The sequence below is a fragment of the Berghia stephanieae genome, chromosome 7, assembly GCF_034508935.2.
Source record: "Berghia stephanieae isolate SIO BIC M18660-M18661 chromosome 7, UCSD_Bste_1.3, whole genome shotgun sequence".
NCBI classification, from domain to species: Eukaryota; Metazoa; Mollusca; class Gastropoda; order Nudibranchia; family Aeolidiidae; genus Berghia; species Berghia stephanieae.
The window spans coordinates 55,252,248-55,276,071 of NC_088366.1; the positions used below are offsets into that span (position 1 = coordinate 55,252,248).

Here is a 23,824-nt window from a genome sequence, read left to right on the forward strand (position 1 = left end):
AAAAGAGGGAGTATATAAGTGTTAAAGTTACAGCACTAGGAACAAGTATGAGCAATAGGGGTAGATTAAGAAAAGTAAGGACATACAGAAGACACCACACTTTTACAGAATGAGTGTGGGGTGGGTGGGTTAGGAGCAGACAGTGTACCACTCACCGGTGGGTTCTGTCCCACCTACTCCCTAGCCCGGTTATAACGCCGGGGACTCGGTCGCGCCCATAACAAACTCAGTAGAAACAGGGAACCCCACGGGAAGGTGCTGTTATGGACACAATAATACATGACAAGGTATATGTAGTAATCTCTGTCAGATAGGATTACGCAGCGATCAATGCACCTGGAAATGAGAGGTGTTGGGTTCGAAATGCACATCTATTTCCTTTCAGCAAGCGGGACGTGGAGTACCGAAAAAAAAAAAAAAAGAAAGCAAGAAAATGTTATGCCTAGAAAGGAGCTTGAACCCCTTGTGCCCCTTACCCCACTCCGGTTACAGTTACGCTGTGCTAAAACAGCCGACCACCTCGCCTTCTCGATCTCGGTCAAACAGTTTAGCCCTCATAATCCTGTGTATTCAGCCCACTGGTGGACGGAAAACACAGCTGTGTATTCGGTCCACTTCCACTTGTGGACGGAAAACACAGTTCCTTTGCCTTTTTCGAAGTGCTTATTCGCAGTACTACGAATAGTGGGGCCCATAGATAAGACAGGACCCAGGACCCACCGTGGAATCACTATTCGCAGTAGTAGCTAGAAGCGCTCTCCCGTATCTGGTCTGAAAATTAGTTTTTGTCCCTTCACTGAATACAAAAACACTTTTTAGGGCTTTTTTATTTTTCACAGGTCGGTTCTTGAAAAAGAAAAGGAAATTTATTGTAAGTGAATCCATCTCTTAATCGGTTCAGGTCACAACTGAATAATCGTAGACAGATAATGTAAGTGGTGACCGATAGATTTAGATTGCTCTTGACTCTTGATTGTGTCTGGTGTTCCCCCAGGCCACTGGTTAATAACTTGACTCAATCGCTTGACTTGACCGGTTCTTTATTTTATTTTTTACTTTTCTTCTATATAAAACAATAACATAACATAATCAGCAGGAAAGTGTCGGTCTGACTTAACATACGTTAATGATACTCAGGTAGACTGCTACTCTGCATCTCTAATACTAATAATACGTAAAATGTACCTACACCTACACATAACACAAGAGTATCAGAGGTTAGCGAGAATCATGATTGATTGAAACCTTACACTTACAAGTTACATTAACATCCCCCCCCCTCTCTCTCAACAGATGTGTACTGACAGTGTAGGCCTACTTATTTTTTGTACCCAAATTGTTATAGTTATAGGCTCATTGTTGGGAAATACTATCAATGATCAAACCAACGCAAAATATTCTCCATTTCCCTTACAACAATGTTAAACCAAGCCCCTTGATCGCTCTCGGTTGTCAGCAGATCTACTGTGCCCGTGCACTTCGTCCGCAACTATTTCAATTTGTGGGAAGAACTAGCTATCAATAATAAATAATGTCAATATAAACTCAGATTTGCGGATAACAGGAAGTAAAACCTAAAGAATTTCAAGAATCACCAACCAGCTGTTCATCGAAACAGCTACTTTTGGTATGGAGGTCAATAAAGTAAGAAAGATCAAGAATCAATGCAAAGTGATGGTGAATATAATAGCAAAAACAACATCAAAGCAAACATTCATTGTAGTCGGAGGTCAACAGCTGGTAGAGGTAGCATCTTTTAAATATCTTATTGACTACAATTACCAAAGATGGCCACTCATAAACCAAAATTAGAAACAGGAGAACAATGGCAACGATGCAATGGTAACTAATGCAATGGTGCGTCTGGATAAGATACAGAAAAGCAAGAACACACTATCATTCTGGTTCCAAACTTAAACTGTATAAGGCACTTGTCACATCAATCTTCTTACAAACGAAAGAGTGATAATGGAAAGGGTTCGGATCGGAACAATACAGACAGTGGATGTTTCAGGTACAAACCCTTCATCAGCACAACAATAAATAGATGAATGTGAAAACACGGCTTAACATATTCTTGAGACAGTGATAAATGATTTAAAAGAGACGGATTGCGTTGAAAGATATTATGTAAATACAGTTCTATGTGGTATTGATGATGAACATGAAAGTGGTATCCTTCAACCCTGTGAAGCTCGTTGAGCATGGCGCAAGCAAACATTCAAATATTATGTCATAATCGCATTTGCAACCTTATTTCATGCCACCATTTGTCCAAACACGTCCATTGTCTGTATTGTTCCCATCCGAAGCCTCTCCATTATCACTCTTTCATTTGTATTTTCATGATCCCAGGCTTCAGGCAGCCCCCACCCATCTCTATCAATCTTCTTTTATAGGGTTGTGAAAGCTGGACATTAAGCTCAGAAATCCTAAAATGGATACACTCATTTGAAAACAAATGCTATAGATAGTATGCGCTTGGCTAAGACTAAGAAGCTCATAACATTGCCATCCGGAAGTATATCGGATCATCACACAAAACTGTGTGTAACCATGAACGTTTATAGTCAGGTTAATATAGTTTAGTGAGAAGTACTCACAAATGCGGATGGCAAAAACAATAACAAAGGCCTGAGTGACGTCATCTTCGTTCTATCTATAGACGCATTTTAGGCATCATTTGGACAAACCATACGCGTCGAATGAAGAGGTTTACAGAAAAGTTGCTTCTTTAACAGAACCACAGAAATCCCTCCTTTCTAATGAAGAAAATTGTCTTGGTTTTGCCATGTTTTTTGCCATGGGACACAGGATGGTCAAAAAAACAATATAATGTGAGCGATCTTGTAGGGAGGCAGAAGGAGAGGATGGCAAAGGAAATGCTGGATGGATAATGTAAAGGAATGTACAAGGATGGACAGCCAAACACTAATGACGAAAGCTGAAGACAGATCTGGATAGAGGGTCCTTACTGCAATGTCATCTCCCATATCTCCGCTACAAGCACATGAGTTGAGAATTGAGCTTTTATATAGCACAATATCCACTAAACATGCTCAAAGCGCTTTACAACCCAGGACCTTCTGATCCGAAAGCGAGTGTCATACCACAATACCGCATAGCTGCACAGAGAACGAGGTGAGGTGAAGTGAGGTGCCTTGATCAAGGTGTTAAGAAGTGGATCAAATAGAACAGACAAACTGAATTGAGACAGAGGTGCTTTTATAACTAATATGGGGAATAAGAAGTGGAAACAAAGATCAGTTTTGAAGTTGGTGGACACTTCCATTCAAATTCTTGACAACGTGTAAAACTTGGCCACATTCGTAGACTCCTGAATGGTTGAAGGAGAAACAGTTTAATAAATTGGTTAGATTAAATCTCTCTTTTCACAGGCTAAAAAAGATTACTTCCATCAGATGGTTCATTGAGGATATGACCAAACAGATACTATAAAAATAAGATTATTGTAATGCTCTGCTGTTGTTCGCAGCATAATCTGAAATGTTTGCAGACCTGTTTCGAACAGCGCTGCCAGACTAAGTATTCATGAGGCATCATAGGTGTGATTCTGACAGACAGACCTCTGCTTCATGACCTACACTGGCTTCAGGATTAACTCCAAAGTTTAGATATTACTTTATCAATTGCCTTGAAGGTACTGCCCCTGACTACCTTCTGGATTGAAAGGTATTCAAAACCCCATCTTATACGTTAATGCAGACTTGCCAAGCATTACGATTTTATCGTAATTTTACGATTACGACTTTACCTGCGCAATTACAAAATTTTGTTTAAAATTTTAAAAAGTGAGAAAAAACCCCCCCAAAAAACGAAAAATAATTAATTGGTTTTAAAATTGCGAATCTACGAAGTGACGTTTTTGCCCAGGTGGCCGGGCATATTCAACTCGGAACATGGAAAGGCAACTTTCTCTTTATTTTTGGACTGATTACTATTTTTTGTCCCAAATTACTATTTTTGGGGCTCCAATTACTATTTTATGAAATTTTTGTTTGGCAAGTCTGTTAATGTATGACACTCACCTTTGAACCAGAAGGTCTCGGATTCGAGTCCCAAGCAGTGCGTAGTTGAGTCCTTGGAAAAGGCTCTTTACTCACATTCTCTCATCATACTCAGGTGTAAAATGAGTACCTGGCCGTTGTCTCTATCCGAAAAAAAAAGTAATATCTCCTAACAGTTGTCGTGTCTCGTCCTACATGTTAAGTGTTACTGTTGGTTAGGGATCCCTTATAAAGAGCTTTGAGCATGTTTAGTGGATATTGAGCTCAACTGTCAATGCTTCTACAATACTATTATTTATTATTATCATCTTGCTCTTTTCCCCCCAGTAAAATGTCAGGCCCTGCTGGTTTTGTTGGTCCTCCGATGAAGGACCAGTTAGTTCAGAAAGTGGAACTGAGAGTTTCATGCAAGAATCTTCTTCAGATGGATGTTACATCCAAGTCAGATCCCTGTGCTGTGCTTTATTGTAAAACAGGGGATAAATTTCACGAGGTACACACACACACATTTGCAATGATTCATTATGTGTTAATATTTTGTTGAAGTTCACAATGCCATGAATTGATTCTTGTTGTGGGGAAACTCATTTATTTCTCTCATTAAGATCTATCATTGGCAACATAATATAAAACAGAAGTTGCATCATTGATAAAAAAAAATTATGCTATTAAACTTATATTATCAACCAAAGTGGGCATACTTTTCCATTATGCAGCTGTTTTAGTTTTTGTTGATCAGTCACATTTTCAACCAATCATAATTTTAAATTGTAGAATGAAAGCTTGTTTTTTAGTTAAGTTTTAATTCATGATTTTAAGAAAACGAAAAACAAAGCTGAACTTAGTCAAAATAATGTTTTCGAATCTTGTTCTGAGTAGGATTTTGATTAGTTTTTTTGATAAACTTTGGTGATTTTTTTCCAGGCATACACGAAGGAATATAGATAATCCATCAAACAACCGTCTGATGTCAGTAGGAATTGCTCATGTTTGTCCAAAGTGTGCAAATTGGGGGTAAATAATATTGCCAAAATAAAAAAAAAAGCGAAAGTGCCTGAAGCGGGGCTTGAACCCTGGACCTTCTGGGTTACAGTGCAATACCTTAACCGCTCTGCCACTTCTCGTCTCTTCCCCCCCCCCCCCTTCCCCTCCCTCTGTTCAATCATAAGTATATTAAAGAAGTATTTTTGGAAAGATCGTCATCAAAGTTTACTTTTATTCGATTATAACATTAAATCTTGTTTAGATTGAAGTTTTTACTTTATTATTTTGTACTTCAAACTTCATCCTTGTTTTATTCTCTTCAAAGGCTGGAAGAACTGAAAACATTTCAAATGATTTGAATCCTGATTTCGCCACCCCCTTTAGTCTTGACTACTATTTTGAAACTGTCCAACACATTCGTATTCGAGTGTATGATATCGACAACTCCTCGGACACTCTGAAGGATGACGATTTTCTTGGGCAGATTGAGACAACTCTTGGCCAGGTCTGATATAGAAATACGACCAAAATAATAATGGATTATTTAACTTTAGTTGTTGGTGAAAATCAAATGAAAACAAATTAACAAAATGAAAAATGAATGAATGTTTTGTTAATGATAGTTTTGCTTTCACGAAAAGAAAATGCTAGTGTAGAAGTATAATTGTTTAATGCAAATTTTATTGAAATATTTTTGCAACAAAAATTTGAATATTTCTGCTCACTGACTGATTTTCTTTGATGTATAATGTTGTACCAATGACAGTTTTATACAAAATACATTTAAATTGATTATTTACACTCAATGCATGTTACTGATAATGTAAGAATTAAACTGCACCATACCAGACAAGTCTTTTATTTGAAAATAACCGTTTAAAAAAAATGGAATATGAATACTGATTTAGACATTTTTTCTCTTTGAAATATAGATTGTTTCCTGTAGTCCCTTCACTAAACCTCTGACGAAAAAGAAAGGAGAAGTTATTTCCGAGTCCTACATCACTGTGAGTAGATTTACTTCATAAGAATAGATCATTAAAGAAAAAGAAATGTTCATTTTTTATTACCTTGAATTTTTCGTTTGATCGTTTATGCAAATACACCTTTCAGGAAAAAAAAATTTCTTATGTGCCACCATTTTCTTTTTCAGTCCTGTTATGGATTTGGGGTCCCACTAGCTCAGTTGGTAGAGCTTCACAGGCAAAGGGACCGAGATCAATTCCATATGAAGTCAAGATTTTTTTTCTTATTCCCCTGTCCATCTAGCAGTGATTGGATAGCTGGGTCTGTCAAATCTGGCAAAAAGTACTTTTCGATGTACTAGTATCCTCTCCAAAGGGTATCAAGCAATTGCTTTTGTCCGTTCCACGCTATAATAAACACGGATAAATTCCGACTCTGTAGGTCCATGGCTCTGAAGGTCTAAAAAAAAAGAAAGTATGGAAATGCATTTTAATGTATAAGTATGTCCCGCTGTGGATGGCACAAGGTTAAGTTAATAGAGAAGGCTTTTTACTCACATTCTCTCACCATACTCGTACACACAAAAAATGGTTACCTGGCTGATAGTATTCTTTAGCAGTCTTTGAAACTTTTAGGTCACAAGGAACATATATTCAGCATCTCCATTCAAATTTGAGCCTCAAACTTATGATCCAAAGGTGAATTGCTCAGCACGGTCTCTTCAATGGAATCCTGATAAAGTCAACACAGTTGGACCAGAAAGATTATTTGACTTTAAGGAAGGTTGACTCTAAAGGGGCAGCGTGGCTCAGTGGTACGGTCTTTGCTTCCTACCCGAAAGGTACCGAGTTCAATCACCCGCCGCTGCGTTGTGTGGCCTCGAGCAAGTCACCTCGCCCTAGCTCATTTGCGGCGCTGCTCTGCGGCTGACGTCTGGGTTATTCCAGTCTTCCCTTGGAATAGACCCTAAAGACAAATTTCCCCTTGGGGATGAATAAGGGAATTTTATTTTATTTTATTTTATTTATTTTATTTTTTTATTTATCCATTATCAATGAAACATAATTAAATAACAGAAAATTGGGGTCCAACAAGAGGTGTTGACTTTAATCAAAAGTTGACTTTAAGAGTGTTGACTTTAAGCAGAAGTTGACTTTAAGAGTGTTGACTTTAAGCAGAAGTTGACTTTAAGAGTGTTGACTTTAAGCAGAAGTTGACTTTAAGAGCGTTGACTTTAAGCAAGAAGCTGGGTTGACGAAATACATTTGGAGGTGTAGCCATACGCTACTACTACTACTACTACTACTTTAAGCAGAAGTTGACTTTAAGAGTGTTGACTTTAAGCAGAAGTTGACTTTAAGAGTGTTGACTTTAAGTGAAGTTGACTTTAAGAGTGTTGACTTTGAGCAGAAGTTGACTTTAAGAGTGTTGACTTTAAGCAGAAGTTGACTTTAAGCAGAAGTTGACTTTAAGAGTGTTGACTTTAAGCAGAAGTTGACTTTAAGAGTGTTGACTTTATGAGTATTCCACTGTTTTAGTATTTGAATTTAGGCATACCAAATGTTTTAATACAAATTAATTTACCATTTATTTTCCTCCAGATAACAGCAGAAGAGGTTAAAGAAGGAACAGAGCTTGCTCTGATGACTTTCAAAGCAAAAAAGCTAGACAATAAGGTGAATTTATTTTTGTGATTTTTTCTTTTTGGTGACAATTGTTAGAAGGGAATACAATGTAATTCACTAATGAAAAATAAATAAATTTTGGAGCTACCTATAAAATATATGAAAGATTCTGTATTTAGGTACTGCTTTAAATAGGTAGGATAGTGTAATAAGTATTTGAACGATGTAGATGACAAAGATGATGATAATGATAGTAATAATATTAATGATGATGATGATAATGATAGTAGTAATATTAGTGATAATAATAATAATAATGATAAAGATAAAAATGATAATGATAATAATAATAATAATAATAATAATAATAATAATAATAATAATAATAATAATAATAATAATAATAATAATAATAATAATAATAACAATAATAATAACAACAGCGATGATGACCACAATAATAACAATAATAATGATGATGATGATGATGATGATGATGATGATGATGATGATGATGATGATGATGATGATAATACTGTTTTGATATGGTGGGTCACATATTTAGTTTTTTTCTCTTTTCGGGGTAAGATATTTCCTATGCAACAATTTCCTTTTTTTATCTGTCTGACAAGATTTAGCCTTTTGCTATCCTTTTTAATAAAAAAAATTCTATTAGAAACTAAAGTTCTACTTCAAGCTGTAAAGATAGAAAAGTAGTTGTAAAGATAGAAAGGTATAAAATTATATCAAGCAAAAATTTTTGGATGATGGTTATATATATATATATATATATATATATATATATATATATATATATATATATATATATAAGAAGGCAAGAAAAAAACATATATATATATATATATATATATATATATATATATATATATATATATATATATATATATATATATATATATATATATATATATATATATATATGTTTTTTTCTTGCCTTCTTTTCTATCTAACCACCAGGATTTTATGGGCAAGTCCGATCCATTTCTGGAGTTTTCTAGATGTCAACCGAATGGGTCCTGGCAAGTCGTTCATAGAACAGAGGTGGTCAAAAATGACCTGAACCCTACATGGCGTCCATTTCAACTTAGAGTTAGCTCCCTGTGTGGTGGTGATAAAACCCGGCCTATTAAGGTAAGTTGGTAGAGCACTCAAAGCTCCACTCACACGAGCAAAGGGACCCCGAGATCGATTCCGGGTGCTTGCAGTCGAGATTTTTTTTTTCTGACCCCCCTTGTGTGGACACCCGGCAGTGAATGGGTAGCCGAGTCTGTTAGATTTGGCGGAAAGTACTTTGCGATAGACTAGCGTCCTATCCAAAGGATAGCAAGCAATTGCTATTGTCTGTTTCACGCTATAGAAACCGGGATAAACTTCGGTTCCATGGGCCAAGTGGCTCTGAAGGACTATTTTTATTAAGGTAAGTTGATCTATAATACGAATCGACAAAGGCTATTAAATATCTTAGCTGGTGCCACCCAATGTCTCCTCTTGCTGGTGAAAAAGCCAAACAACTTCTCCCCCAGTTTCGAGGAGTCAATATTATCCCCCCCCCCCCCCCCCCCCCCCACGAGGGATTGAATTTCGTCCAAACTGACTTCCATCTCGTATAATATGCAGGCAGCTTTGTCCGAAGTCAGGGTATCTACTTACAAGGGTTGCCGGCGGGACTTATTTCGGATCAAAACGGGGGCCACTGTCCATTATGCGCTTGATAGGGGTATCCCCATTCCCTCTCTCTGTGATTATATTATACGGAAGATGCAGATTGGTGTGATGATATTGTTTGTAAAGTTTCAAACTATGGAATCTCCAGTAGTCAGGAGTCCATTATTATTATTATTATTATTATTATTACTATTATTATTATTATTATTATTATTATTATTATTATTATTATTATTATTATTATTATTATAATTTTATTTTTTTATTATCTCCTTTTTGGATGAATCTATGTAATTGAACATGCTCATTACAGAAATAATACCAATCACAATTAGATTTGATTACGACAGTAATGGCCTTATTCTTTTTTTAATTGACTTTGTCCGATTTAATTACGACAGTAATGGACTTTTCTCTTTTGTTTTTGACTCTGTCAGATTTAATTCTGACATTAATGGACATTTCTCTTTTGTTTTTAACTCTGTCAGATTTAATTCTGACATTAATAGACTTTTCTCTTTTGTTTTTGACTTTGTCCGATTTAATTATGATACTGATGGACTTTTCTCTTAAGTTTTTGACTCTGTCAGATTTAATTATGACAGTAATGGACTTTTCTCTTTTGTTTTTGACTCTGTCAGATTTAATTATGACATTAATAGACTTTTCTCTTTTGTTTTTGACTTTGTCCGATTTAATTATGACAGTAATGGACTTTTCTCTTTTGTTTTTGACTTTGTCCGATTTAATTATGATACTGATGGACTTTTCTCTTTTGTTTTTGACTTTGTCAGATTTAATTATGACAGTAATGGACTTTTCTCTTTTGTTTTTGACTCTGTCAGATTTAATTATGACAGTAATGGACTTTTCTCTTTTGTTTTTGACTCTGTCAGATTTAATTATGACAGTAATGGACTTCTCTCTTTTGTTTTTGACTCTGTCGGATTTAGTTATGACTAATGGACTTTTCTCTTTTGTTTTTGACTGTCAGATTTAATTATGACAGTAATGGACTTTTCTCTTTTGTTTTGACTTTGTCCGATTTAATTATGACTGGAATGGACTTTTCTCTTTCGTTTTTGACTTTGTCCGATTTAATTATGACATTAATGGACTTTTCTCTTTTGTTTTTGACTTTGTCCGATTTAATTATGACAGTAGTGGACTTTTCTCTTTTGTTTTTGACTTTGTCCGATTTAATTATGACTGGAATGGACTTTTCTCTTTTGTTTTTGACTTTGTCCGATTTAATTATGATACTGATGGACTTTTCTCTTTTGTTTTTGACTTTGTCCGATTTAATTATGACAGTAATGGACTTTTCTCTTTCGTTTTTGACTTTGTCTGATTTAATTATGACAGTAATGGACTTTTCTCTTTTGTTTTTGACTTTGTCCGATTTAATTATGACAGTAATGGACTTTTCTCTTTTGTTTTTGACTTTGTCCGATTTAATTATAATACTAATTCAATTCAATTCAATTCAATTCAAATATTTATTTATTGTCGGCATTTAAAAAATGTTTCATAGATAATGTAGTCAGGCTAATAGAAGCCTTTGACCGACATGAATGGACTTTTTTCCTTTTTAAAATTAATTTTTTTTTGACTATGTCAGATTTCAGTATTTAATTACGACATTGATCGATGTTTTTCTTATGTTTTTGACTCATTCAGATTTAATTATGATACTAATGGAATTTCTTCCTTTTTTAATTTGCATGTCAGATTTCAGTATTTGATTACGACAGTGATGGAGGTCATGACCTGATTGGTTATTTTACTGTGACCTTGGACCAAATGACAAAAGCTTTGGATTCTGAGGTAAATTTTTCTCCTTTTTTTTTAAAAAAAAAAAGAAAAGATTGTAATGATAAATAAAAATGAAAATTTTTATCGAGCATTTCCATAGGACTGCCATGCTCAATGCTTCACCTTGTTTTATTTATTTCCTCAGCTGGCCATATAGAACCTGTTAGGCACTCATTTTGTACCAGAAGTCTTAACAATATCCATCGCTGGCTATAGGCAGGTGCTCATTCACACCTGAGTTGAGTGGGGGTAATGTGTGTAAAGTGCCTTTCTCAAGGTCACAACGCAGGGACCCGCATTGTGCGGCTATGTGGTCTCGTGGTATGACATTCGCTTTCGGATCGGAAGGTCCTGGGTTTGAGTCTTGCTCGGTGTATAGTTGAGTCCTTGGAAAAGGCTCTTTAGTCACATTTTCTCACCGTACTCAGATGTAAAATGAATACCTGGCCGTTAACAGCATTGTCTCTGTCGGAAAAAAATTGTATTATCGCCTAAGAGGCGTCATGTCTCGTTCTACATATTACGTGTTGCTGTTGGTCAGGGACCATTTGTAAAGCGCTTTGAGCACGTTTAGTGGATATTGCCCTATATAAAAGCTCAAGTTTTTTTTTGTTGAAAAGCTCAAGTTTTATATCACCCTTCTGGCCACTGACCACGCAAATCATTGCTTGACTTTTGTGACAAGACAAACTCAGTACTGCTGAGCCACCTATGCCACTGGGCAAAGGAAAGTGATAACGTCTATTTTTTGTAATACTTACTTTACCTAATCCTCTTCGGGCCTTGAGGCACACAAAGGGCATCCACCGGACATCTCCAGTTTTTTTTTTTTGCAGTTGGCTACTTTTTGCGGTGGCTGTATTCCAGGACAGGCCTGCTTCCTTTATTTCTTTTTTCCATGGTCCTTCGCCAGGTTTCTTTGGGTCTCCCCCGCTTTCTCTTCCCATCTGCTGCTGTCCATTACATACAGAGCTGTCTTGGGAAGTGACCCTTTTTCCATTCTGCCCACATGGCACAAAGACAACATCATTTTCTTCTTGTTATTTTGGCTTTCAATGTTAGGGCAGTCGGCTTTCTTTAATAGATCCACATGCTGGGTGGGGTTCCCTACCTCCACAGTGGGCAGGGAGGAACATACCGTGTCTTCTATCACCTTATATCTGTTTTCCAACATGCTTTTTGTCTTTGTCTTGGTATGAGATTGCTTGGTTTTGTCCCGACCCTGGCCGGAGTCATTGGCTGGGAGGGAAACAGTCAAATGCATAGTTATTGTTATGGGAGATGATATTTTTTTCCTTGTAAATCATCTCTCTGTTATATATTATTATATTTGTTATTTTGAATTTATAATGTAAGCATTTGAGTGTATTCCTCTTAGTGGGGGCCGTGCTTGTGTCCAGATGAGACTTATTGGTGATCTCAAACTAAGTACATTGGTGGTATGCTCTTGGAATCTACATCTGATACCTATTTGTTCCCAGTTCCCCTTTGTCTTACTTTTTCTTGGATGCTTTAATTGTAATTCTAGAACATTTTACTATCCCATTTTCTTCCTTTTTACTGGCGCTGATATAACCTAAATGTGTTGCAAGTGCCGGAAAACCCTTAAAAACAAACAAAACATAGATCCACATGTTTTTATTTTTGAATATGTTGAAAATTATTTTTTGTAATGGAGAATAATAATCAAAAAATGTTTAAAGAACAGGGCAAATAACTAAGAGGGAACCTTTATAATATATTCTATAACATTTCATCTTTTCTGATTTGTCAGACAAGGTTTCATAAACACCTGATCTGATCAGATCTTCATCATACACTAAAATTTAAAAAAAAATAATTGAGCTTTATATAGCGCAATATCCACTAAATGTGCTCAAAGTGCTTTACAAGGGGTCCCTGGTCAACAGCAACATTTAACATGTAGGACGGGACTTGACGCCTGTAAGGCGATAATACAATTTTTCGGACAAAGACAACGCTGTTAACTGCCAGGTACTCATTTTACACCCGAGTACGATGAGAGAATGTGAGTAAAGAGCCTTTTCCAAGGACTCAACTATGCGCCGAGCTCGAGGCTCGAACCCAGGACCTTCCAATCCGAAAGCGAGTGTCATACCACTAGACCACATAGCCGCACACTAGTGCCTGCTTCTCCCTCTCAATTCATCCCTATAATTTATCTTCTGTTAACAGGTGTCATGGCCGTGCATCAACGATAAGAAGAAAGAAAAAAAGAAAAGCTACACCGATTCAGGACACGTCATCTTAACCAGCTTGAAGGTAATGTCTCTATGGATTTTGAGTTTCAATTTTTTCTCCTGTTCTAGAATTGAATAACCAGAGGATGCAAAAGTGGGTAAAAAGTAGTCCTTCCAAATTCAGAGCCAATCGCCCCATGGAGCCAGAGTTTCTCAACTTTGTGTTTATACATTTTTAGGCATGCCACGTCTGTAAACGAATTTCCATTTTTTTTAGATGAATAAATTATATATTATTATTATTATTATTATTATTATTATTATTATTATTATTATTATTATTATTATTATTATTATTATTATTATTATTGTTATTATTATTATTGTTGTTATTATTATTATTGTTATTATTATTATTATTATTATTATTATTATTATTATTATTATTATTATTATTATTATTTTTATTATTATTATTATTATGATTATTATTGTTATTATTATTATTATTATTATTATTATTATTATTATTATTATTATTATTATTATTATTATTATTATTATTATTATTATTATTATTATTATTATTTATCATTATTATTATTATTATTGTTATTATTATTATTGTTTATTATTATTATTATTATTATTATTATTATTATTATTATTATTATTATTATTATTATTATTATTATTATTATATAGCTTGAAACGGACAATAGAAATTGTTTGCTCTTGTCTTGATAGGACACTAGTCTATTGCAAAGTGCTTTCTGCCAGATCTAACAACTACCCAGATAACAGACCCAGCAACCCAATCACTGCTGGGGGGGGGGGGGAAACAGAGATCAGAAAGAAAATATCGACTTCACCCGGGATCGATCTCAGTCCCTGTGTATGTGAAATGAGTGCTCTACCAAATGAGCTATTTGGACTCCCCAAAATGAGTAAATAGTGATAAAAATAGGGAAAACATGTTATTCAGTGTATTTATAATAGAGCCCAGTGTTGCATAAACATATAGTAAGAGGTATTTGTAATAAGAGACGGGTGGTTGGATGGGAGCATCACCCTTGAATCATATACCTATGATGTTCGCATGGGTGTACGATCCGATAGTGATGTCGTTTCTTCTTCTCTTTACTAGCCTATCCTGCTTCTTTGGTTTGTGATTGTATTTTTGACAGGGGATATTTTTTTTTCTGTAAATCTTCTGCCTGTTTGTTCTTGGTTATTTATAATTTAGCTTATGATATCTTTAGGTTCTGATTTTGATTTACATTTGTACTATTTTTGTTAGATTGCTTGTTTTTTTGTTTCAGCGGTCTCTCATATAACCTCAATTGTGTTGGAAGAGACCTAAAGCAACAAACAAACAAACAAAAAATAATAAGAGACACATAAAGAGAAGAACTAATTTCTCACGAACAAATTGCTTGCCGTCAATATTAGTGTTTGTTCTGTTACATCCATCTTATGTTCATTACTTTTTACACTTCACAGCTTCTAGCAGCTTAGTATCACTCTATTAAAAAAAAAAATTGAGCTTTTTATCGCGCAATATCCACTAAATGTGCTCAAAGCGCTTTACAAGAGGTCCCTGGTCAACAGCAACATTTAACATGTAGGACAGGACGTGCTGCCTGTTTGGCGATATTACAATTTTTCGGACAAAGACACCGCTGTTAATGGCCAAGTACTCATTTTACACCTGAGTATGGTGAGAGAATTTGAGTAAAGAGTCTTTTCCAAGGACTCAACTATGTGTTGAGCGCGAGGCTCGAATCCAGGACCTTTTGATCAAAAGCGAGTGTCAGACCACTAGACCACATAGCCACACATATTAAAAATCATTCATTTTTTTAAAGAATGAAAGGATAAGATGAAACAATGACATTGTATGCTGAACTCGTCTCGTCTTACATGTTAAATGTTGCTGTTGGCCAGGGACCTTTTGTAAAGCACTTTGAGCACAATAAGTGGATATTACGCTATACAAATTTTCATTCTATTTAAAAAACAAAAAACAAAAAAAAAAAACAAACCTTAGCTTGGACTTGTAAAGAAAATTGAGTTTTGAAATCATTAAATTGTACACTCATAGTAGCTACTAACGAAATGTGTGTTTTCACAAACAATTTTGTCTTGTTCAACCCTATTTCATAACTTTTTTACTCTCTTGTTCAGTTTCAAAAAGAGTACTCGTTCTTGGACTATATCTTTGGGGGTATGCAGATTAACATGACAGTAAGTATGTTATGAAATTCATGTCACACAATGATTTGTAAAGCGCTTTGAGCACGTTTAGTGGATATTGGGAAATATAAAGGCTGTAGTTGTTTTTTTTTTATTGTTTATTTTTTTTTTTTCAATGAATGATTCAAAGCATTTTTTTTTCATTTCAATACAATACATTCACAACATGAATTTTTGGAAACCTCAGGCAATGAACCAGTAGATTTTTGACCAATCAAAACATGGAATTTGTGACACACCTTCACACACGTGCTCGGACAAGCATGGTTGGTTGTTTATAAACAATAACGTGAATGAGATCGACCTCTCTCTGATCATTGTTATTGTTTCTATACCACCAGATGGTTGACTAGTTATCACATGATTATCTCAATCATATTATACACGCTTAAGTTTACACATATTTTTTGTGTGTGTTGGTTCTCTTGATCAAGCGGTAGACCAGTGGGTATTTTAATTAGACACATAACATGGATAGTAAAACCTGTGAAGTTTGCTATGTTTACCAATCACCGTCATTGTTTACAAAAATGACAACTGTCCGAGAGGCGTGGTTCTATAGGTGTTTATTCTTTTGTTTTTAAACTTATTTAGTGCATAAAATACAGAATTATTAACAAAGTTCAAAGCTCAAAGTTTACTCAATCTTAGGCTTTCGCCAATAAATCACACAATTTGATGACAACATACATGAAAGTGGAAAAAAATGGTAAATGGAACGAAAAAATAAACTGATACCACTAATAACCATAAAAAATACAACAATCATAATACCACCAATACGTGCAATAATAATAATAATAATAATAATAATAATAATAATAATAATAATAATAATAATAATAATAATAATAATAATAATAATAATAATAATGACAAAAATAATAACAAGAACAATAATAATAATAATAATAATAAAATAATAATGATAATAATCATAATAATAATAATAATAATGATAATAATAATAATAATAATAATAATAATAATAATAATAATAATAATAATAATAATAATAATAATAATAATAATAATAATAATAATAATGATAATAATAATAATAATAATAATAATAATAATAATAATAATAATAATAATAATAAATAATAATAATAATAATGACAAAAATAATAACAAGAACAATAATAATAATAATAATAATAATAATGATAATAATCATAATAATAATAATAATAATGATAATAATAATAATAATAATAATAATAATAATAATAATAATAATAATAATAATAATAATAATAATAATAATAATAATAATAATAATATAATAATAATAATAATAATAATAATAATAATAATAATAATAATAATATATAATAATAATAATAATAATAATAATAATGATAATAATAATAATAATAATAATAATAATAATAATAATAATAATAATAATAATAATAATAATAATAATAATAATAATAATAATAATAATAACACTTAACCATGGTTGTCTACTACGGAATAAATTTAACAGCGTGTTTGATATGTTGTTCTTTTTCTATCTAGGCTGTTATATTCATTTTTGTTCATTGCTTTTTACAGTCCACAGCTTCTGGTGACTTAGTAAGCGCTTAGAGTCTGGTGTCTCGGAGTTATAGCGCTATATAAGTTTTCAGCATTGTTAGTATCATTTCCCAGACATTAAAATTCAATGGATATTGATTGTGCTATATGAAAGCGTAACATTTTTTTTTGTTGTTTTTTTTTTTTTTAAAGATTGGTGTGGACTTCACAGGATCTAATGGAGACCCCCGAGACCCCCGCTCCCTCCATTATATTGGTGGACCACAGCCAAACGAATACATGCAAGCCATTTCCAGTGTCGGGGCTGTTTTACAGGACTACGATTCGTGAGTTTGGGCTTGGGCTTTTTACATAACGCAATATCCACTAAACGTGCTCAAAGCGCTTTACAGGGGGTCCCTGACCAACGGCAACGCTTATTTAACATGTAGGAGGAAACATGACGTTCTGTTAGGCGATATTACATTTTTTTGCGAACAGACACAACGGTGTTAACGGCCAGGTATTCATTTTACACCTGAGTACGGTGAGAGAATGTGAGTAAAGAGCCTTTTCCAAGGACTCAACTATGCGCCAAGCGAGGCTTGAACCCAGGTCCTTCCAATCCGAAAGCAAGTGTCATACCACTAGACCGCATAGCCGCATGAGTTCGATGATTTCCCCTCCCCCCCCCCCCCCCCCCCCCATTTATAGTTGTCGCTGAAGTACACTGTATCTGTCTTTTCTCTCAGAATTTGATTTCTACTTTTGATGGGCAGAAATATTCCTAAAATTCTATGGAGGCATTTGATTTGAAACGATTCCAATTTTTCCTGGCCCTTGTAAAGCAAAAGTGTTTTTATCATGTTTTGTGCGGCTATGTGGTCTTGTTGCATGACACTTGCTTTCGGATTGGAAGGTCCTAGGTCTGAGTTTCGCTCGGCTCATAGTTGAGTCCTTGGAAATGGCTCTTTACTCATTTTCTCTCACCGTACTCAGGTGTAAAATGAGTACCAGGCCGTTAACAGCATTGTCTTTGTTGGAAAAAAATTTGTAATATTGCCTAACAGGCGTCATGTCTCGTTCTACATGTTACGTTTTGTTGTTGGCCAGGGACCCTTTGTACAGTGCTTTGAGCATGTTTAATGGATATTGCGCTATAAATGCTCTCTCTTTTTTTTTTTTTATAAATGTTCTCGTGTTTTATTTATTTAAAATGTGAGAGTAGTATGACTAATTGAAAGGGAGTGAACACCATTGTTATAATTTCTTATTTTTCATCTTCTTTATGTAGTAATATTCATATTGTCACCATTAAACAACATTATTTCCAGAGACAAGCTGTTTCCAGCCTTGGGATTTGGTGCTTTGGTTCCACCCAGCACGAACGTATCATTTGAGTTTCCACTCAACAACAACCCATCCAATCCTTTCTGTGCTGGTGAGTCTTAATGTGTCACTCACGTCCAACAGGGATGATCTAAAAGCAATGTCTGGGTGGGGTTCTTGACCTCCCGTAGTGGACAGGGAGGTACTTGCTCTGTCTTCTATCCCCCTATATCCTGGGTGGGGTTCTTGACCTCCCATAGTGGGCAGGGAGGTACTTGCTATGTCTTCTATCCCCCTATATCCTGGGTGGGGTTCTTGACCTCCCATAGTGGGCAGGGGGGTACTTGCTATGTCTTCTATCCCCCTATATCCTGGGTGGGGTTCTTGACCTCCCATAGTGGGCAGGGAGGTACTTGCTATGTATTCTATCCCCCTATATCCTGGGTGGGGTTCTTGACCTCCCATAGTGGGTTGGGAGGTATTTGCTATGTCTTCTATCCCCCTATATCCTGGGTGGGGTTCTTGACCTCCCATAGTGGGGAAGGAGGTACTTGCTATGTCTTCTATCCCTCTATATCCTGGGTGGGGTTCTTGACCTCCCATAGTGGGCAGGGAGGTATTTGCTATGTCTTCTATCCCCCTGTATCTGTTTTCCAATTGCTTTTTTGTCTTTGTCTTGGAATCAGATTACTTAGTTTTTTCCTGACCCTGGCAGGAGTCCTTTGCTGGGAGGAAAACAGTTTGAATGTATAGTTATAGTTTTGGGAGATGATATTTTTTTTCTTGTAAATATTTTTTAACATATGATTTGTAAACATTTGAGTGTATTTCTCTTAGTGGGATCTTGTGCTGGTGTCTTGGTGAAACTTTTAGGTGATCTCAAAGTAAGTACATTGATAGTGTGCTCTTGGAATTCACATCTGTTCCCTATTTGAACCGTTCACCTTTGTCTTACTTTTTCCTCCAGTCCTTTTAATTGTACATCTAGAATGTTTTTACTTTCCAAATTTCTTCCTTTTTACTCGCGCTGATATGACCTAAATGTGTCGCTAGCGGCGTAAAACTCTTAAAAACAAAAACAAACGTAAAAGCAATGTCCTATATAACCTTTAATTTTTGTGATTTTATGTAATAATAAATAATTATAATAATAAGCATATTTATATAGCGCCTTTCGTCGAAACCTCAAAGCGCTTAAAAACAAAACAAAAACCCCAAAAAACAAAAAAAAACAAACAAACAATTCAACCAAGGTATCAAAACAATTAAGAGCATAAAAGGGCATCAATACATCATCAATATAAATGTCACATACAGTACATTTAAAATTCAATTAAGTAAATATTTCCTGAAAAGATATGTTTTCAGGGCTTTTTTGAAAATGTCTATTGAGCTCAAGAATCTCACAGATTGAGGGAGATCATTCCAAATCGTGGGTCCGAATTTCATAAGAGACCTATCACCAAAATGCTTAAGTTAAGTTTTAGGAGATGCTATGACAAATAAAGCCATTCATTTTAACCACTGCCGCCGGTCCTGTTAACTCAATTGGTAGAGCATTCACTTCACATGCAATGGAACTTAAATCGATCCTGGTGAAGTTGAGATTTTTTTCTGACCCCCCCCCCTACCCATCTACCCAGCAGTGATTGGGTAGCTGGGTTTGTTAGATCTGGTGGAAAGTACTTTGTGATAGACTAGCGTCCTGTCCAAAGGGTAGTAAGGACTAGCTATTGTCCTATTCATTATTCACGCTATATTATTAACTGGGATAAAGTCCGGATTTATTGAGCCTAATGGCTCTGAAGGACTCTTGTAAAAAAAACCCCAGCTATACAACTTTTTGTCTGACAAGAGGCACTAATAACTTTCTTGAAGATATGAATACCTTGGGTGAAATCCAACACAGTAGGTTAGTGCTCAAAGTTCAAAGTTCAAAATTTCAATCAATTTGCCTGTCACATGCGGATTTTTATAATGTTGCTGTGTTATAAATGTTACAGGGAATGACGTAATCAGTCGGATGGTGAAAAGGTTTGAACTGAGATTTTGCCAAGTTTAGTTAGAAGGACAGTTTTTATCAAAAATGAGTTCTTGTCATAAATGATTAAATCAACCCTTTTTGTACATCTTCGGGAAATATCAAAGTTAATTTCACTTCTAAATATTTTTTACAGCTAGTCAAGTTGAAAAAGTATGAAATTTTAGAAAAGTTGCTGGATACCTTTCCCATACATCTGACCATTACTTCATGAAAAATTACCCGATTTACTTCAAATAAAGATTAAAATGCTCTGCAGAGCATATTTTTTCAGGAAATGCAAAAATAAAAATTAAATTAAAAAATGCAAATCCAAAATTTTCACCTTCCGACTGATTATGTCATGTTTCTGTTTCTGTAACAGGTTGCTTTTTATGAGGTGGGTTGTTAACCCTACGCTCAACCCCCATTCCTGGAGGGCCGGTGGATTACTCTTCGTCTGAGAGTGATTATGTCATGGCACTGACATAAATATGTATATCACAATTTTTACACAGTGTCGGTCATATGTTTGATTCCTAGGTATTCAAGGAGTGCTTGATGCGTACAGGGCATGTATTCAGGTCATCCAGTTGTATGGTCCAACCAACGTGGCACCCATTATCCACCACGTGGGACGGTTTGCTTACAGCGCACAGATGGAGGAAGGCACTAAGGGTGCTGGTGTGAGTGGAAAGAACATTCTTTTGATTTATTAAATCTTTGGCAGTTTTTTTTTTTTTTTTAACATGTTGATAGCTTCTTTTTTTGAGTTTGTATCTATGTGTGTTTGTTTGTGTGTGTGTATGTGTGTGTGTGGGGCGGGGGTGTATTTACAAATTTTGAGTTTGTATCTATGTTTGTTTATTTGTGTGTGTGTGTGTGTGTTTGTGTGTGTGGGTGTTTGTGTGTTTTTACAAATTTTGAATTTGTATCTGTTTTTTCAAATTTTGAGTTTGTATCTATGTTATTTTATTTGTGTGTGTCTGTGTGTGTGTGTGTTTGTGTGTGTGTGGGTGTTTGTGTGTTTTTACAAATTTTGAGTTTGTATCTGTTTTTTCAAATTTTGAGTTTGTATCTATGTTATTTTATTTGTGTGTGTCTGTGTGTGTGTGTGTTTGTGTGTGTGTGGGTGTTTGTGTGTTTTTACAAATTTTGAGTTTGTATCTATGTTTGTTTATTTGTGTGTGTGTGTTTGTGTGTGTGTTGGTGTATGTGTGTTTTTACAAATTTTGAGTTTGTATCTATGTGTGTTTATTTGTGTGTGTGTGTGTGTGTGTGTTTGTGTGTGTGTGGATGTATGTGTGTTTTTACAAATTTTGAGTTTGTATCTATGTGTGTTTATTTGTGTGTGTAGGTGTGTGTGTATGTGTGTTTTTACAAATTTTGAGTTTGTATCTATGTTTGTTTATTTGTGTGTGTGTGTGTGTGTGTGTGTGTTGTGTGTGGGTGTAATTTGTGTTTTTCCAAATTTTGAGTTTGTATCTATGTTTGTTTATTTGTGTGTGTGTGTGTGTGTGTGTGTGTGTGTGTGTGTTTGTGTGTGTGTACATATTTCCAATAATTGACTGTCGAATGTGGCCAAACATGGTTTTTATTTTGGTTTCTGATGATAGTAATAATATATTTTCACTTTATCAAGCAATGTTATCTTTAGGAAGATATAATATGTTGTTTTTTTTTGCTTTTTTTTGTATAGAAATTGTTGGTGTTATTATACTTTGCTTATTTTATGTTACTTAAAAAAAAAATGCATATGTGATCTACCGCACCTATCTGGTGTTATGTCGAAATGAAGGAGATGAAGACAATTTAATTTAAAGTCAAAGCAATAGGAATTTGGATGTTTGAGTTTTGTTCTGAAAAGAGGGGGAAAAACTCACTTACCGCAACGATTGTATCTATTTATTTTGAATTATATTTTATGAGGTTATCTTTTAATTCATATTTAACCATCAAGATCATTCCAATATGATACTAATTTGAGATGATTTGGTATCGTACGTTTATTTGTGCTTAACCCTCTCCTTACCAACTATAGGAAAATCGTCACATTCGTTACGATAGAACTAACATTTTTCTTATTCAAATTTCTCTTGTACATCATAAAATTTAAAGAAAACGAACAGTGTGTTGTACAGCATGTTTTGCTAAAGAAATTATTTATTGTAAGAACTTACTGCTATTGTGTTTGAGTGATAAAAAATCTATTTTTGTGTTAGTTGGGTGTGAAGTTTTGGGGAATATCATGAAAATGGCTGGTAAGGAGAGGGCCAATGGATAAGATGGAAGATGAGGTGGCTGAGTAGTTAAGGCATAGCTCTGTGACCTGGAAGGTCCTTGGTTCAAGCCTTGCTTCAGGCACTCTTGGTTTTTGTTTTTTTTTACCTTGGGTTAGATTATTGACTCCCAATTTGCTCGCTTTTGACAACAATGGTGACTCCTGTTGACATCCGACATCTTGACTGATGGATTATCTATATTCCTTCTTGGAATGCTTAGACAATGGCATTCAACGATGCTGCTCGGCAGGGTGTAATTATTTATTTTTCAAAATGGATTAAAATGCATTCATTTTGTATCGACACCCTAATCTTTAGATTAGTTTAATTGTGACACAAAATTTAACAGAGAAATATTTTTTTTTACCACTTTTCATTACCTCATTAGAGTTACTTTATCCTGTTGTTGCTGACGGATGGTGTCTTGTCGGATATGGATGAAACTCGCAACGCCATCGTCTCCGTATCCAGCTTGCCCATGTCCCTGATCATCGTCGGAGTCGGCCAGGCAGATTTTGGCGACATGAACCAACTGGACGGCGACGACGGAGTCCTCAAATCACCGAGTGGAAAACCTGTTCAGAGGGATATCGTCCAGTTTGTACCCTTTAGGAATTTTAAAATGGTAATAATATGATATGGAGTATGATGAACATGGTGATGGTGTTATAGGGGAATGATGAAGGTGAAGGATTGTAACAAAAATATTAGGAAGGTTGATATAATAATAATAATAATAATAATAATAATAATAATAATAATAATAATAATAATGATATAATAATAATAATAATAATAATATAATATATAATAATAATAATAATAATAATAATAATATAATAATTTTTTTAAAATAATTTATTTAAATATAAAACTATATTTGTCCTCAAAAAGTGGCAATTGTCATTTGGTACACATTTATAACAAACAATATGGACAAGACACGTCACACAGATGCACACTATCATCTTTCATCAAAAATGCATCAACAACAACAGTCATCATCATCATCATCATCATCATCATCATCATCATCATCATCATCATCATCATCATCACCCACCATTTTCATCATCATCATCATCATCATCATCATCATCATCATCAT

At 34.7% G+C, this 23,824-nt stretch overlaps 1 protein-coding gene across 3 annotated transcripts in view; it reads left to right on the top strand.

Moving 5' to 3' along the window:
- The first annotated feature begins 556 nt into the window (after window positions 1–556).
- Window positions 557–23,824, top strand: part of LOC144977517 (copine-3-like) — a 25,360-nt gene continuing 2,092 nt past the window's right edge. The window contains exons 1-13 of one of the 3 annotated variants that reach the window (XM_078922816.1): window positions 557–871; window positions 4,356–4,521; window positions 5,338–5,517; window positions 5,945–6,019; window positions 7,580–7,654; window positions 8,582–8,755; window positions 11,021–11,116; window positions 13,301–13,387; window positions 15,493–15,552; window positions 17,299–17,432; window positions 18,420–18,526; window positions 20,978–21,120; window positions 23,105–23,341. In XM_078922816.1, the coding sequence (XP_078778942.1) occupies window positions 4,360–4,521; window positions 5,338–5,517; window positions 5,945–6,019; window positions 7,580–7,654; window positions 8,582–8,755; window positions 11,021–11,116; window positions 13,301–13,387; window positions 15,493–15,552; window positions 17,299–17,432; window positions 18,420–18,526; window positions 20,978–21,120; window positions 23,105–23,341 (1,530 nt within the window). In that variant the 5' untranslated portion in view covers window positions 557–871; window positions 4,356–4,359. Of the gene's footprint in view, window positions 932–4,355; window positions 4,522–5,337; window positions 5,518–5,944; window positions 6,020–7,579; window positions 7,655–8,581; window positions 8,756–11,020; window positions 11,117–13,300; window positions 13,388–15,492; window positions 15,553–17,298; window positions 17,433–18,419; window positions 18,527–20,977; window positions 21,121–23,104; window positions 23,342–23,824 lie in introns of all 3 variants that reach the window. The other 2 variants (XM_078922818.1, XM_078922817.1) reach the window with 2 other exon arrangements.